The 13,987-nt window shown below is 50.4% G+C and overlaps 1 protein-coding gene across 3 annotated transcripts in view; it reads left to right on the top strand.

The window, feature by feature from the left end:
- RFX1 (regulatory factor X1) overlaps positions 1–13,987 on the top strand; it is a 50,655-nt gene that overhangs the window by 11,735 nt on the left and 24,933 nt on the right. For 2 of the 3 annotated variants that reach the window (XM_024200031.3, XM_026660674.2), the window contains exons 3-5: positions 5,971–6,080; positions 6,657–6,740; positions 12,224–12,319. In XM_024200031.3, the coding sequence (XP_024055799.1) occupies positions 5,971–6,080; positions 6,657–6,740; positions 12,224–12,319 (290 nt within the window). The remainder of the gene's footprint in view (positions 1–5,970; positions 6,081–6,656; positions 6,741–12,223; positions 12,320–13,987) is intronic. The other variant, XM_024200032.3, reaches the window with a different exon arrangement.

Here is a 13,987-nt window from a genome sequence, read left to right as displayed (position 1 = left end):
CTGGGCCGCGGGCTGGGGACGGGCCGGGGGCCGGCGGTGCTGGCCCGGGGGTGCTCGGCCGGGGGCTGGCCCGGGGCCGGCACCCCAGGGCCCGAGCCGAGCCAGGCTGGGCCCGGGGCCGGCCGCTGGAGGGGGCCAGACTGGGCCGCGCCTCCTCCCTCCCTCCCCCCCCCCTTACCTGCTGCCTGCTTCCCGCGAATCAAATGTTCGCGGGAAGCAGGGGAGGGGGCGGAGTTGGGCGGAGACTTTGGGGGAGGGGGCGGAGTTGGGCGGGGGCGTGGGCGGGGCCCCGTGGAGTGTCCTGTTTTTGGACACTCCACATATGGTAACCCTACTTTAGGTCCTTCTATGACCTGGATCACCACAGTATCTGAGCGCCTCACAATCTTTGTTGTATTTACCCTCAGGCCCCCCCAGGCAGCAGGGAAATATTTTTATCCCCATTTTACAGATGGATAACTGAGACTAAGTGAGCTGGCGAAGGTCACACAGGGAGTTTGTGAGCAGAGCAGAGAATTGAATTGGGTCTCCCAAATCCCACTCCAGTGCCTGAACTACTGGAACCATCCTTCCCCTCTCTGCCTGATCTTCCCTGTCCAACTGGCCTCTTGCCATCCTCTGGATCAGCACCAGTAGTACGGTTCTGCAGGGACTCTCTGCCCCCAGGGACAGCAGTGCAGCCCCATTGCCTTTGTAACCCCCTCGGAATTGAATCAGCAATTCTCTCGATGCGGCACGGGCCACAAGAGACTCTACCTTGCTCTCCCAGAGCTCTCTTGGCCCCGCAGGACTATCAGAGTGAGAAGCAGCCAAATCTGACTGTTGCCACTACAGTCAGCAGGTAGAGCCTGCCAAGGCGAAGGTCTGAGAGGTAAGAAGGAGCAATAATCGCTTCAGAATAGAACACGCGCTTTAAAATAAATCCAAGCTGTGGAAAAGGCTCAGGTAAACAGAGGCACCTTTATACAGTGATCTGGAGAGCTGACTCGCCACTGAGAACTAACAGCAAGAGATGGACTTATTCCAATGCACTGCTGCTATTGAGAATGTCTAGGCGAGGCTCCTCCTTTATCATCTCTCAGCAACTCTAGATACAAATGGACTCGCTTTTCAAGTAAAAAGATAATAATTTAATGCCACCAGACCCGCAAGCTCCCCCTGAGATTGGGGAGTCAAGCCAGGTTCTTTCCGCCTTACGCATCATCAATTCAGATTGGAATTTGGAATTTAGTGTATTCCGTTGGTGATGCATGAGTTAGAATAGAATCCAGCTCATTCTCCCAGGACTGGGTTTCCTCTGCAGGTCTAACAGAAACAAGAAGTCATAAAAACGTAGGTTAGTCACTGTAGAACCTATCTATTACCATAGCTATGCACTGTTGTAACCAGGGCCAATGGGGGCGGCGGGAAGCGGCGCGGGCGAGCGATGTGCTGGCCGCGGCTTCTCGCCACCCCCATTGGCCTGGGACGGCGAACCGCGGCCAGTGGGGGCCGCGATCGGCCGAACCTGCCACGTCAGCAGGTAAATAAACTGGCCCGGCCCGCCAGGGTGCTTACCCTGGCGAGCCGCGTGCCAAATGTTGCCGACCCCTGGTCTAGAGCCAATCTATCAGAGTTTCATAGATTGTAAAGCCAGTAGAGACTGTTGTGATTCTCTAGTTTGACCTCCTGTATAACCCAGGCTATAGGTCGTCCCTGAATCAATTCCTGTGTGTACGAGTTTAGAAAAACATCTAGTCTTGATTTAAAAATGGCTAGAGATGGAGAATCCACCACAGCTGTTGGTAAATTGTTTCAATGGTTAATTATCCTGACTGTTAAAAATGTGCGTCTTGCGTCTAGGCTGAATTTGTCTAGCTTCCAGCCATCCGAGCTTCTTAGACCTTTGGCTGCCAGATTGAAGAGCCCATTATCAAAGTTTTGTTCCCCGTGCAAGTACTTGCAGGCTGTGATCAAGTCACCCCTTAGCCTTTTCTTGGTTAGACTGAGCTCCTTGAGTCTATCACTGTAAGGCAGGTTTTCCAATCCTTTAAGTCATCATGGGAGTAGATGAATGGTGAGTAAGTAGAAACGCTTGAGTGCTTGCCTGTTTGTTAAGATGCATTAAGAACTGAACTACATCTGTAGGTACCACAGTTTGTCCGGGGCTATGTTCTAGTTTCTGTCTCAGAAGGCAGGTGCGTGAAGGCCCTTTGTCCCCTGTCAGATCATGCTAGGAAATCCTTATTGTAGCACGTTATTGTGATTCAGGGCAGGGTCTGAATAAGCAGTAGAAAGACATTGGTTAATAGGGGGAACATTTCCAGTTAACTGACTCAGAACCAACCAACCATCCCTTCTAGATCTAAACACCCCCAGATCAGGAGCAGTCGGTTTCCTATAGAAAGGAAGATTGTTACTAAGTAGCTGAGGGCAGGCAAGGAAAACAGCCGGATAATATTCCCGCTGACTTCAGTCGCGTGTTGCAGAGTTGCATGAAATATCATCCAAAGAAACCTGGATAGCCTGAGATAATAATCAGGCTCCACCTAAGCTGTTGAGAAATCTCTTGAGCCTTTTGATTCATGTTCCGGTTGGGAGTTTTAACAAGATTGTATTTTCCTAGCAGTGGAAAGTTTAATTGGAGAAGGTGCTGGGGATCAGATTCTAGCTACCGAGCCACTCCCTGTAAGGTCCTAAGACATCCACCCACAACCAAAGCTGGAGTTTATCTTTCTAGCAGACTTCCCCCAACACTTCCCTCCCCTCCAGGTCAGTTCCATTAAGGGCTGTCTGCAGACACTAGGGTTTAAAGCTAGCCTGGATTTTATTCAGAGAAAATTCGTTGTGATTCTCAAAGGGGAGTGTGAGCTAGGGCAGATTATCCACCGTGCAGACCCTGTCATAATAGATTGACGCTTCTGTTCGCAATCCTGGAGTGATGCAGGCCAGAGATCTGCCACAAATCTTATTCCTTCTAGTTCCCTGGCATAAAGGCCCTGATCCTCACCAAGTGTAGATCAATGCAGCTCCGTTGACTTCAGCTGGAACTGTGGGTGCCAGCACCTCTGAAAATCAGGCCCCAATATCGAGTACCTGGCTGGCTAGAGGGGGAGTGTGAGGGGTGATGCATAGGCACCTAGTTAGTTAGAAGACATCGGTGTCCTTCACTCTTCCAGAAATCATTTCCTACTGGGCCAGCTCAGAGCTGTGGCTGTGAAAGCCCCCGAAGCTGGTCTTGGGAGAGCAATCATCCAGTTCCTCGCTTTGCTGCCTTGTGAAGGAAGCAAGCGTGCCTCTCTCAGGCATCGCTTCTCACTCCTGGGAAGCCATTAGGGCACTCCAGGCGCAGCATTCTCCAGCGCCTATCTGCAAAGTGAACAGCGCTGTACCCAGAGGGGGACCCTACCTGGGAGGCGCTCAACTCCATCGGGAGAGAAGTTGCCAAGAGGGGCTGAGCCTCTGCAAAGTGCCACCGACTGCTGCCCTCTAGCACCTGACGAGATCTGGTCCTTAGTCAATAACACTGACCCTGGTGCAATCAGACAAGCCTCTCTTGTACTCCCCCCACCAGTGTAGCAGTGGAAACAGTTCTAATAACACCAAATGCCTTGTAATCCCAGGAGCCCACGCTCTGCTGCCTTTAAAAAGAGAGAGAGAGAGAGAGAGAAGGAAAGCAATAATAATGAAAGGTTTACTTACCATCTGGCCTTTAGGTGAAGGAGGAGGGGGTGGGAGTGACTTGATGCACAGCTGAGCAAAGATCTCGCCACCTAAGAACTTGTATAGGGGCTGATTTCTTTCTGCATTCATCTCCCACTTAATCTAATTGAAATGGGGACCGATATGTTTGCAGACAGCAGAAAGAGCTGGTTTTCCTTTGCAAAAGTTATTTAGGCACCGGGATCTGAATGGGAGTTAGGTGTCTAAATACCTTTGACGTTCATCTCCCCACCTGCGCAGCAGAGGTAATAATACTTATAGTTGCCTACCTTGGAGAGTAGCTGTGGTGCTTAACTAAGGTCTGAACATGCTTTGTAAACTTAAAGTGCGGTAGGATCAATGGCTGTTGCAGTTTTAGGCACATTAAAAATACCCATCTAAATGAGAGGAGCTAGAATTTAAAGGGAAGGAATATTATAATCATGTTACGTTTCTCTAAGGTCTTTGATCCTGACCTACGCACATACACACAGACTCACTGAAATGCATCTGCCTCTGGGGCAGAGGGTTGCAGCCACTTATTGACTAGTGGGGAGAGCAGGAGTTTTGGCCAAAATACTTTACAGAGCATGGGATGGGATCTTTAACAAAATAAAAAGAAACATCCCTCGTTTTTATCTAGTGCTTTTCACCAGTAGATCGCATAGCGTTTTACAAAATCATCCCTATTTTACAGATGGGGAAACTGAGGCACGGAGCAGCAAAGTGACTCACCCAAGGTTGCCCTGTAGAGCAGTATCAGAGCTAGGAAATGGCCCAGTCCTGTGCTCTGTCCAGTAGCCACTGCACCTCCTTTTTAATGACCTAGTGTGATGACAGGGGGCATTGTGCTGCTGGATGACATGGGGGAGCCAGTGGAATTGGATTTTCAGAAGGCTTTTGACAACATTTCACCTCACTGATCATTGTCCAAACTCCCGACGTCTGGGTTAGGAAAGAAGGGGCCGAGGCTGCTCATTGAAGTCCGTGGGAGTTCGGGCAGATCAGTCGAATAAGGTCCTCAGGCTCTGGAAGCTGCATCAGAATCATTAGGGTTAGCAATGCAGCTTCCCTGTGAAAAGTAGATTGCAGGAATCAGGCCTGGCTGGGCCAAGACTTTTTTTTCCATCTTTAATGTCTCGGATTCTGTGGTGTGCAAAGTAACCAACACAAATATGGTCGCTATCAAGTGCCAGATACTCTGCATAGTACCAGTGTGAGGGCCTCGCTCAACTGATCAGTAAATGCCAGCGCACCAGACCCATATGACCCATCGTGCAAAAGCTTCCTCAAAATCCATCTCCACTGCTCCATGGAATCATAGCTGTTAAAGTGGGAAAAGGACTTCCCACTTAGCCTGTCCTGTCTCCCAGGGTTCCCAAGCTGGTAAACCCAGCATTAACATTGATTCGTTCAAGTGCCCTAAAGAAACAGACTCATTCACCATCCTGGAAGGTCGCTGAGCTATTTTTTTCCTCCTCTTCTGTTGATAATGTCAAACGAGACACCCATGAAACGTGATCTCCTGCTTCTCGATTAGAATCAGCCCCAGATGAGCTCCCCCGACCCCTCCCTGGAAGGATCAGAGGGTTGGGATTGCACCTTCTAGGATGGGGATGTTTATACTAAACCAGCCTCACTGGAGCTTTGGTGAGAACTGGCAGGGATTAGGTGGCCAAGGCTCCAGGTTATAAAAGCCTTGGGTCTTTCATTACCTGTCTCGCAAGGAAGGGGAGCAAACACAAACGCACACGCACACCCCTGTGCCCACTGCACCATGTATTACGATTGTCTCTGTACAGCTCCTTGTGATCGTAAGTACCTGGCTTGCTTCGCAGGGAATCTTTGCATGAAGGGTCCATCGAACAGGCCGACTGTACGAGAGGCCTGTCACCTGTTTTCTCACTAGTTTTTGGTAGGGGCAGTTGCTGGCTGTTTCTTTCTGTTAGAAGGAAATTCACACCGGGTGCTGCACGGTAATCAGAGGAGTTATGCCCAATGGCAGAGAGCTCCATTCTACATGTGGGCATGAAACCACTGAGCCAGGGGATTGGGAGTCAGGACTCCTGGGTTCCATTCCCAAGTTTGGGAGCTGTATTCCCCTCCCAGCGCTGTGACTAGAACTCCCCATAGGCATAAGTCCCAACACCAGTCCTGTGCTCAGTCCACTAGCCCCGGCTGCCTCTTGGCAACTCCCTTGAAATATACAGGAGGGATTTGGACACCTTTTCTGAAGTGCCTTCCTCAGACTTTTCATGCGACCTTTTCTTCTCCTTTTCCAAAATTCAGAAGGTGCCATGAGGCCCAGTGACTCCGTCTCCGAGTCCAGCCCGGGCTCGACGGCCACACAGTCTGGGGTGCCAACACAGGTGGTGCAGCAAGTCCAGGCCACGCAGCAGGTAGGTGGGCAAGCAGGCGATCTTCCTGGGGGACAGCTGGGTGCTGTTAGACTGTTGCAGGGGGAATAAATCAGGCTAGAATTGGGCTCCTTGGATTTATTTGTTGCTTCCGGGCCTGGTGAATATGAAATCATTTCAGCTTTAGTGGTCTAGGGCAGGCTGGGAGGCTGTATGTCTGGATTCTGTTCCCAGCTTGGTGGCGGGAAGCAGAAGCTAGTGGTTAGAGCAGGGGGGTGGGGAGTCAGGACTCCTAGGTTCTATTCCCAGCTCTGGAAGGAGAATGTGTCTCGAAGTTACAGGGTGGGGAAGACCAGAAATCAGCACTCCTGGGTTCTGTTCCCAGCTCTGTCACTAAGTTACTGTATGAATTTGGGCAGGTCGCTCCCCGCTCTGCGCCCTAGGACCAAACTGGGATGATGATACTTCATCCCCTTTGTGAAGTGTGTTGACGCCCTCTGCTGCCAGGTGCTTTATTAAATGCTGGGGCCTGATGCTAACCGGAGAATGTCGGGGCCGCTGCTGTAATCACTCCTGCTTCCTCCATTCACCTTGAACTCTGGGTGTTTTGTTTGACAGAGGCTGTTGGTTCAAGCCAGCGTGCAGGCTAAGCCACCTTCGGTATCCCCCCTCCAGCTAACAGGTGTGCAAGTGCCCCAGCAGGTAAGCGATGGTTCAGAAAGCCCCGTGCCCTGTGCTCTTCCACGCTTCTCCCCTGCAACTCCCTGTGCTTGGCAACCTTGCAACTCACTGTGTTAAACTGCCCCCAGAACATAGTTGTAGGCACAGCTCCCTCACTGCATGTTGAGTTCATTCACATACTTACAATTAGCAACCTGAGGAGCTGATCCTCCTTTCCCTTCGACCAGCGCAAAGCAGGAGTAACTCCTCGGAAACGACCGCTGTAAAAGCCCGAGGAAAATCAGGCTGCATGAGGGGCACCCGATCATGCTGACCCGGGGAAATAACAGTGCTTCTGTGACTCGCCGTGTTAGCGGATAAGAGATTAGAAGTTAGAGGTGGGTACGAATCATTCAGATCAGTTAATCCAACTGGTGCAGGGGAAGCTTATTGTTTAGCCAGATTGGGGTCCAGATTTAGTGGTGCCTTAAATGGGGTTGCGTGTTGGGTGCAACGCTGGTCAGAAGAATGGATGGAAGTGGGTTGGATCCAGGCCTCATTGACATCAGTGCAGGGGAGCTGGAACAATTTGTATAGTGGTTCAATGGCTCTCAGCATCCCCAGACTGTAAACCCTGTATATGATGGAAACGGCTTAAAGCCGGGGAGTGTGGGAGCACCCCCAGCACCAGTGTGTTAGTGGCTAAAGTGGATTGTCTTACATGGGAGCAGGATTTTACTTAGCTGGTGTAAGGGGGCATGAGACGGGAAAAGCAAATCACAGGAGGGTGGAAGATAAAAGAGGCCCTGCCAACTCATTTATTTCCCCTACCTGTTATTTGCTTTTCCTGCTACTTCCCCAGGCCTTCTGCCCCCTTGATGTGTAATTGATGTGCGTTTTGCATCTCCCTGCTGTGTAATTGTCATGCGTTTTGCACAGCACCCTCCCTTGTTCTTACATATCTCAGGGCCTCACAGCTGCTGGGTGAATTCTGCCTCCTTTGCACTAATCTGACTCAGCCACTGGTGTGTGTAATTGACATATGTTTTGCATGACCACTGAATGCCAGAGAGGTCTATAGCACCTACACCCCATTCTCCACTCACTTTACACCCCGCGTAACTTACACCATTATTTATGGCCATGTCTGATTCTGGATCAGAGGCCATCAGAACTGCCCCGTCTTATTCCAGGTTTGAATGTAGCCCTAGGACTTAAGTGGTAACTGGACCCATTAGGCTCAATTAATCCCTGGTCATATAGGGCCAGATCCAACTCTCATTGACAGCAATAGGAGTCTTTTCACCTACTTTAATGGGAATTTAATCAGATCCTTTATGTAATGCTTGGGTTACCTGATCCCAACATTGTTCTCAGGGAAACGCACAGCAGCAAAGATGGCTCATAATTGGAATTGTGGCGTAGGCATCGGAAGACACAGAGGCTCTTCCTGCAGTGCCGGCAAACGGGGAGTGGGGCTGTTTGGCCTGTGGAATGGACCTTCTAAAAACAGTGACCGTGTCTTAAGAAAGAAGGGTGGTCATGTGATTAAAGCACAGAAACAACCACACACATGTCAGGAGATCTGGGTTCCATTTCCGGTTCACCCACTGTCTGTCTGCCTGGTGGACTTTGAGGGCATGCAAGACTCCTCAATTCTATTCCCAGCTCTGGGAAAGGAGTGGTGAGTGGTCAGAGCAGGGGCTGGGAGTCAGGACTCCTGGATTCTTGTCCTGACTGTCTCTGTGACTTTGAACCAATTGCATACTCTCCCTACCACTTAGTTTCCCAATCTGCAAATCAGGGATAATTCTTACCTACTTCTCCTGGGGCAGGCAGTATGAGTCAGAATAGCATGGGGGATGCGCTCTGACAGAAGGTGCTATCTTGGTAAAGCATTACATTTGTAATGAAGATGCAGCTGTAGGCATATGGACAGGCATCCGGAGACTGCAAGAATGTTTGTGAGTTTCTATCATTCATCTAGCACAGCTGACGGGCCACTAATCATTATCTAAACAGTGGTTTTCTCTATGTCTGGGACAGACTGGAGCATGCCCAGCACAAGGGAGTCTCACTTCTGTGCAGACTCTGATCCGCTCTGCCTCTGGCTTTTCCTTTCCATGTTAGAAAACACAGCCAGGCAAGAAGTTGTCTTGCCTTGAATTGATCAGTGATTGAAACTCATGTGGATTTGACAGCTACACACAAGCAGAGGGGTCGCAGGCACTGAACTAGGCAAGATTAAGGAGAGGAAGCATCATTCCCGTATTTCCAGTCCATGGTTGGTTTGGCAGCTTCCTTCCTCTACATGAAATAAATAAAATATATCCCAAAGCAGTTCAGACTACACACAGTAGGACTGAAATGCAGCTGCCTCTGGGCGTTAGCTCACAACCAGATGGTGCAGTGGGAAACTTTGGCCAAGGACAGAGTTAAACGCTCTCCCTTAGAAAAGAAACACACCCTGAGATCTTTCCTATCCCACCACCTCTGTTTAAAAGCTGTTGTCTAAAAGCCCCTGAAGGATTAACATTTAAACGACCCCTGAATTTGGGTTGCTGAGATATTTCTAATCTGATGTTTAGACCCCAACTCTGTCGTCTCTGCTGATCTCGAGGAAAGCGACTCCTGTGTGATGATTCTTCATACTGAAACCCCTGCCAGGTTAATGGGGGGAGCATTTGCTGAATGGTGGACATGGCTGGAGATGGCTACAGTGCTTTGAAGGACGGGCGTAGGAGGAGGAAGCTGCAGCTAGCACATCGCATGGAGACTCATAGAATCATGGAAATGTGCAGCTGGAAGGGACCTCGAGAGGTCATCTAATCCAGCCCCCCGCATTGAGGCAGGACCAAGTCAACCCAGACCATCCCTGACAGTGGTTTGTCCAACCTGTTCTTAAAAACCTCCAATGAGGGGGATTCCCCAACCTCCCTTGGAAGCCTGTTCCAGAGCTTGACTCTCCTTCTCGCTAGAAAGCTTTTCCTAATATCTAATCGAAATCCTTGCTGCAGATTAAGCCGATTCCTTCTTGTCCTACCTTCAGTGGACGTGGAGAACAACTTACCATTGTCCTCTTTGAAACAGCCCTTAGCATATTTGAAGACTGTTCTCAGGTTTCCCGCCGGCTTTTCTCCAGACTAAACATGCCCAGGGTTTTTAATCTTTCCTCTTAGGTCAGATTTTCTAAACCTTCCGTCATTTTTGTTGCTCTCCTGTGGACTCTCTCCAGTTTGTTCACATCCTTCTTAAAGTGTGGCACCCTGGAGACGGGACTCCAGCTGTGACCTCACCCGTGCCAAGTAGAGCCGGACAATTACCCCCCATGTCTTACATGCCACACTCCTGCGAATACACCCCAGAATGATACTGCCCTTTTTCGCAACTCCATCACACTGTTGGCTCCTATTAAACTGATAAGAACAGATAGTAGATAATGTTTTCACCCCTATTTCATTTGTGATCCATTCTAACCCCCAGCTCCTTTTCAGCAGAGCTACCCTCGGGCCAGTTATTGCCCATTTGAGTTTTCCTTCTTAAGCCTGGTAGTTTGCACTTGTCTTTACTAAATTTCATCATGTTGATTTCAGATCAGTTCTCCAATTTTTCAAAGTGGTTTTGAATTCTAATCCTGTCCTCCAAAGCGTTTGCAACCCCTCCCAGCTCGGTGTCATGTTCAGATTTTATAAGTATTCTCTCCATTCCATTATCCAAGTCATTAATGAAAATACCGAATGGCACCTGTTTCAGGACAGACCCCTGCAGGACCCTAGTAGATACGTTCCCCCATTTTGACATTGAACTGTTGATAATTACTGAGGATGGTCTTTAAACCCGTTTTGCACCTATTTTACAGTAATTTCATCTAGACCACATTTCCTTAGCTTTCTTATGAGAATGTTACTTGGGACTTTCAAAAGCCTGCCTGAAATCATCTCCTAAGCAGAAGAAGCTACAGACGACCTCTGTGCTTCACAGCTTCTGCTGGGTTCCTATTTCCTATTAGATCCCTGACAAGGTTCTGATGTTGATCTGCAGTGACCTTAATGAGTCAGACCTCCTCCAACCCAAAGCCTTCTCACTAGCGAGATGTCAGGGTGAGTCAGCGCTCACCACTTTTGGGTGAGCTTCATGACTTGCCTCTTTCTCAGACTGTCACTCAAATGATCGGAGCAGTAGAAAATCCAGATAGATCAGAACCCTACAGCCAACAGCTCATCTAAAGATTTGGACGGAGTCTTGGCTGTCCAATCTGGACAGATCTTACTGGAATTTGTCATCGGTGTGTAGTGCCTAAAACCTCAGTGATGGGCTCTTCGGACATGCCAGCTGAGGTCCATCTGTTCAGACTAGCATGATGGACACTAGTAGGAAGAAAGCCTGAGACACAAGCCCTTGTATTAGAGGCTTAACTTCGTATATTCACTAATGTTTTATCCAGTCGGATTTTAAAGTCCCAAGTGTTGGGGCTCCCACCCCTCCCTTTGGAGAGGCTCTTCCACAGCCAGATCTCCAAGCCAAGATGCTGTCCCAGACATTTCCCCATTATTCCTAGTTGGGCCAGCTTTCATGCCTGCTTCACAGTGCCCTGGGTTAACCTTTGGCCGTTTCGGCTAATGTTCTCCTTAGGAATGACCTGAAAAGCCTTTTCCTGGGAAATGCAGCTGCCTTGACAGTGCAGTGCTAGAGGAACTGCGGAGAACCTAAAACCACATCTCAGCTTGTCTGCGTGCCAGGCAGGTGAAGAAACCACCTATCAACTGGCTGCAAAGATTTTCTGCGGGCTCTCATCTCCTGAAGGTGGGATCAAGGAGAAGAGAATGGGACCCAAATGCTGCATCATGCCTCCAGTTTTTGGCGGGTTGCAGTTGCATTTGGAAAGAGAAATAAAACGTCCTTGGCCAGTGTGGTGTTAGTCTGCGTGATGGAAGGCAGCTGTTCCTCAGAGCTACAAAACGGGAACGCTACAGAATTTGCCCCATTGCATATTATTTTCACTGACTCAAAGAAAATAGAGATGGAAAAGCCCTTGTATCCTCTACCCCATTTCCCAGCCAGTGTATTTCTCTCTTTGCTTTGTTTGTCTAGTATTTAAAGTCCCCAAGTGATGGCATGCCCCCTGCCTTGGGACACAAGTGGGCAGCCTGTTTGATGTTGGCCAGACACAAGCAGATGAAGGTTTCTGCTGCCCAGGGAGCCAAAGAGGTCATTTTGATTTAGTCACAGTTCTGTGCGGGAGTTAGTCCAGATAAATACCGAACATGCCGAATGAAAATTGACTATACTTGTGAGTACTGTTCTGAATGACACTCTGGCTCGGGCTGTACTGGTGAGTATTGTTACCCAAAGCCAATACAGCTTCACTTACACTCTGGACTAGCGCCGGCTGCCCAGCTCGGGCGGTTCTCTAGACCAGCGCCGGCCATGACCTGCTCTGCTCCCCAGCGGCCAGCAGAACTTGGCATTCCTCTGACTGCGAGGTGGTCATTAACCAGGACTTCTTTTGTATCCTCCCTTTGCAGCGGCTGGTGGTGCAGAGTACTTCCCAGGCTAGCAAAGGAAGCCAAGTCTCGGTGGCCGTGCACAGTGTTCAGCAGCAGGTCCATTCTCCACCGGAGGTGGGTGGTGGGATGTTGGTTCCTCCCTAGCCTGGGGAAAGCATGACCAGGCCCCCGGACAGCCACAAAGCGGGAAGATTTGTTTGCATTGCTCTCTGTCGCTCATTATTTACCCCACCCCCTCAGTTCACCACCAGCATCCTTGTCTCATCGCTGCAGCATTTCACCTTCACAGCAAGACATCAGCCTCTTCCTGGGGAAAGATTCAGCCACCCCACTGGCAAGTGTTTAGCTCTGGGTTTATGTTTTGGCCCCAGATCTGGCCCAGAGTTTGACACCAGGGTTTCGTTTGGCCCCAGATCCTGTCCAGACCTCAAGCCGGGGCAGGGGCATGTTCAAGGGATGTTTGTTTGATGGTTTAGTGATCCCCATTGCGCCCTGAGTAACTGGCAGGTCTGGAAAGCTGCTCTCCATGGTCACTCACAGTCGCACGGCATTGATCATTCGGGCTGAAGTGTTCGTTTACAAGGGAGGGGGCTCAGTGCAGAGGGAACCATCCTCTGTTTGACAGCTCTGGCTAGATGAGCTAACGGCCCCTAGGGATCTAGACTGACACAGGAAGGGGATTGGTGCGGGGTGCAAGAGGCACAGAGGGAGGGAATCAAGCCACCATAATTTGTGCGTGTCCTTGGCATAGACTCACCATCCTGGAGCACCTCCTCGTGGCAAGATCTGGCATTGCAGCTCCTCCGGAGGTCAGAGGTCTGTGCCGTGACTTGGCCCTCCGGCTAGCTCACGCTGAGCGCCCCAGCCCTTCTGGGGCAACCAAGGCCCAGCTCAAAGGAATGAAAACTTCCCCCCTTCCCAGGCGCCACCCCCCCAGAGTCTTTGTCGCTCTGTGACAGTACTGCCCCCTGGGCCTTCTCCGTGGATGCCTGTCTCCTGCCCAGCCCCTGATTCTCAGATTTCTTCCCTCAGGCCTGTTTACGAATCTCTGGCTGCCCTCTCCCTTCAGGGATGGCCCCAGAGCACAAGCTGCTCCCTTCAGATCCCTTTGTAGTTCCATTCCCAGAGAGCAGAAATCCCCAACTTCCTGTCTCCTGGGTCTCCTCCTGTTGGCCCTGCAGTCCTTCCTTTATAGGGCCCACCCGGCTTTCTTCTCCCCATTGCCCTCCAGATGCCCCAGAAGAGGCTAATTGGGCTGTCAGGCGTCCTGTAACCCTGTCACTGCCAGCGTGGGGTATACACAGTCCTCATAACCTAAAGGGACATTGGCCCAGCTCTTCCAAACAGCGCAGGCACTTCACCCCCATTGAAACCAGCCGGAGTGCGGCTCCTACGTAGCTTTGAGGGTCTGGGCCATTGTCATGCTCCCCGCCTGACCCTGCGCTGTGTGGAGCTGTCCGGTTGAACTCAGTGGGACCCTTGTGGGGAAGGAGGGCTGCAGGGTCAGACCCTCGGGCTCTGCTTTGGGCACATTTTAGTGCAGGCCAGAATGTCGTAATGGCGTGTATAAATGATTCATTGTAGAGCTGTTTAATAAATATAAGTACCTTCCCCTGCTGTATTTGCACAACTCCCCTCCCACCCCCAGCCTTGTGGGGGTTTGTGACCAGAAAGGGCAGCTGACAAAACAGAGTCTGCTTTCACTCGCTGTGCTGAGCGAAATAATGAAAGTAAAGTAGGACTCCTGGGTTCTGTTCTCAGCCCTGGAAGGGGAGTGGGGTG

The sequence above is a fragment of the Terrapene carolina genome, unplaced genomic scaffold (genome assembly GCF_002925995.2).
Source record: "Terrapene carolina triunguis isolate 2854851 unplaced genomic scaffold, T_m_triunguis-2.0 Scaffold833, whole genome shotgun sequence".
NCBI lineage: Eukaryota > Metazoa > Chordata > Testudines > Emydidae > Terrapene > Terrapene triunguis.
The sequence above is the reverse complement of the archived record's forward strand: the minus strand, read 5'-3'. Positions and strand labels throughout refer to the sequence as shown.